General features: G+C 22.1%; 2 protein-coding genes across 2 annotated transcripts; one reads left to right on the top strand and one right to left on the bottom strand.

The window, feature by feature from the left end:
- Positions 1-241: 241 nt before the first annotated feature.
- Positions 242-721, top strand: DDB_G0293432 (hypothetical protein; the record flags this gene model as incomplete). Its single annotated transcript, XM_629139.1, has 2 exons — positions 242-440; positions 492-721. Coding segments are annotated over 2 exons (429 nt in total), but the record flags the coding sequence as incomplete, so codon positions are not given.
- Positions 722-1276: 555 nt separating this feature from the next.
- DDB_G0293430 (hypothetical protein) lies at positions 1277-1435 on the bottom strand (the record flags this gene model as incomplete). Its single annotated transcript, XM_629138.1, has 1 exon — positions 1277-1435. The coding sequence occupies one exon, from the start codon at positions 1433-1435 to the stop codon at positions 1277-1279; it is 159 nt and encodes a 52-aa protein (XP_629140.1).
- Positions 1436-2630: the final 1195 nt, after the last annotated feature.

The following is a 2630-nucleotide window of genomic DNA, read 5'->3' as shown; positions in this document are numbered from 1 at the left end:
AAAAATTTTTTTTTTTTTTTTTTATTTTATAATTATTCTTGTTGTCTGTATTGTTACTATAATTAACCGAAGGGATATCTTTTTTTTTTTTTATATATAATTGTTCGAAACTTTAAAAAATAAAATAAAAAAAAATTAAAAAAAAAAATTTAAAAAAAAAAAATATAAAAAAAAAAAATATAAAAAAAAAAATTAAAAAAATTAAAAAGTATTTTTTTTTTATTTTTTTATTTTTTTAAAGTTTTCGTTCCAAAAAATGATCTACAGTAAAAACAATAAATCTAATAAAAAGTATCCACCCGAAGATATCGCTTTTTTGGAATTTAAAGATGTTGAATTCAATCAAAGTGATGAATTTGGTGTATTATTTAACGAAGTTACTATTGATAAAAATGATTTGAAGTACAAAGTAAATGTTGAATTTAGAGAGGCGGAGACAAGTAAAAATTAATTGCAAAGGGATATCGAAATAACCAAAAGAAAATCAACAGATGACCTAGTTGAAAAAGCAATCGAGCACTCTACCACCGAAGTTAGATCAACACATGAAGCTGCAACAACTTCCAATAATGGTGGAATCACAACTCAATCAAACAAAAACAAAACGGGTAAAAAAAGAGCTAATCAATTACAATCTGATGCTGATTTTTTCACCAAAAGATTTTCAAACGAAACTTCATCTGTTAGTAACAAAAGAGTAAGTAGAAGAGTCAATAATTAAAATAAAAAATTAAAAAAAAAAAAATTATTTTATTTTTTTTTTTTTATTTTTAATTTTTTATTTATAATTTTTTTGTGAGCCGTAGACATAAATGAATAATAAAAAAATATATATCAACTAAAAAAAAAAGAAATGAAAATAAATTATAAAATTAATAATAAAAATAAAAAGATAAAAATAAATAAAAGATATAAATAAAATAATATGAAATTTTTTTTTTTTTTTTTTTTTATTATTATAATTATTATAATAAAAATAATAATAATAATAATTTTAGTACTAAAATTTTGTTTATATTTGAGATGATTATTAATTAAATGACTTTGACTTTTTTTTTTTTTCCATGCCAAAATTACCATATTAATTTTGGCAGCTATGTGCATGCTGAAATTAATATGGCTGCTGAAATTAATACGGTAATTTTGGCAGACATAAGTCCCATGCCAAAATTAATATGGCTGCTGAAATTAATATGGTAATTTTGGCATGGGACACATATTTTTTCTTTTTTGCTTCTATTTTTTCCTTTTGGCCATCTTCTTTTTTATCAATGTATTAATTAAAAACATGTAGACGAAGGTTTGCATTTTCCAATTCCTTTCTTTTTAGATCCATTTGACCATAAATACGCTCAATTTCAGCGGTTAAATTTAGTCTTCTTTCTTCTAATTTTAATACTGATTGATTGGAGCTTTCTAATTGTATCTTTATCATTCTTCTTCTTTTTCATCAAAATCAAAATAACTGTTTTCGGTATCCCAATAAGTTTCTGGTAACTTCCATTCTGTAACTTTATTGTTGAATACATCATCTATAAATTCACATAAAGAGTTATATTTAATTTAAAGAAATGTGAAGAGTTTATATTGTTATTAATGAATTACCAAAATTAAAATACTTAATTGGGTATTAATTTCAAAAGATGAAAGAACAAAAGCAGCAAAATTAGATAGTGAAGGTTTCTTTCAAAACAATTCTAAGTGTTACTCCAGTTGTTATCAATAATAAAAAATAAATAATAATAATAATGTGATATCATCAGCTCAATCTTCACCATCATTAAGTAGTTCATCAACACCAATTCCAACTCCATTAAATACTAGTAGTAATAATATTGGTGGTAATACTACTACAAATGTATCAGTTGGATAATCCCCAACAATTAGGGGTATACCATCATCACCAGATCAACAAGTTTTATTCAACGCAAACCATCAGTCGGTGCAATATGATGCCAAAATTAAATTCTTCTTTGAATTGATCAACTGATTTCCTTGGTAAAGAAAGAGAAAATCATCTTCATCTTCACCTTCATCTTCATCATTATCACAACTATTGATAATTCAACATTATCAACTACACCATCACCATCTCCAAAATTACCAACTCTTGAAAGTGTTGTAACTGCTAAACCATTGTTACATCATCATTTTCTTCTTCTTCAACCACCACTACTCAAACTAATTAAGTTTCTGGTGGTTCTGCTAAAGAAATTTGGACTAAAGTTGATCAAAATACTGCACCATCAACTCCATCTAAAATTTTACCAAAAAGATTACCTTCTCAATCAAATCTTAATATTAATAATAATAAAATAATAATAATAATAATAATAATAATAATAATAATAATAATAATAATAATAATAATAATATAATAATAATAATAATAATAATAATATAATAATAATAATAATAATAATAAATAATAATTTTAAATAAATAAACAAAAAGAATAAATAAATAAAACCCATAAATAAAAAAAAAGATAATAAAACTACAATCTTAATTGAAAAAAATAAATCACCCAATAAATAAAATAAATAAATAAAATAAAACTAGTTTTAATAAATTTAAAACTTTGTAAATATGTTTGAAAAAAAAAAAAAAAAAAATTGAAAAAAAAGAAA

The sequence above is a fragment of the Dictyostelium discoideum genome (assembly GCF_000004695.1).
Source record: "Dictyostelium discoideum AX4 chromosome 6 chromosome, whole genome shotgun sequence".
Classification (NCBI taxonomy): domain Eukaryota; phylum Evosea; class Eumycetozoa; order Dictyosteliales; family Dictyosteliaceae; genus Dictyostelium; species Dictyostelium discoideum.
This window is presented reverse-complemented; position numbering and strand designations above follow the sequence as displayed.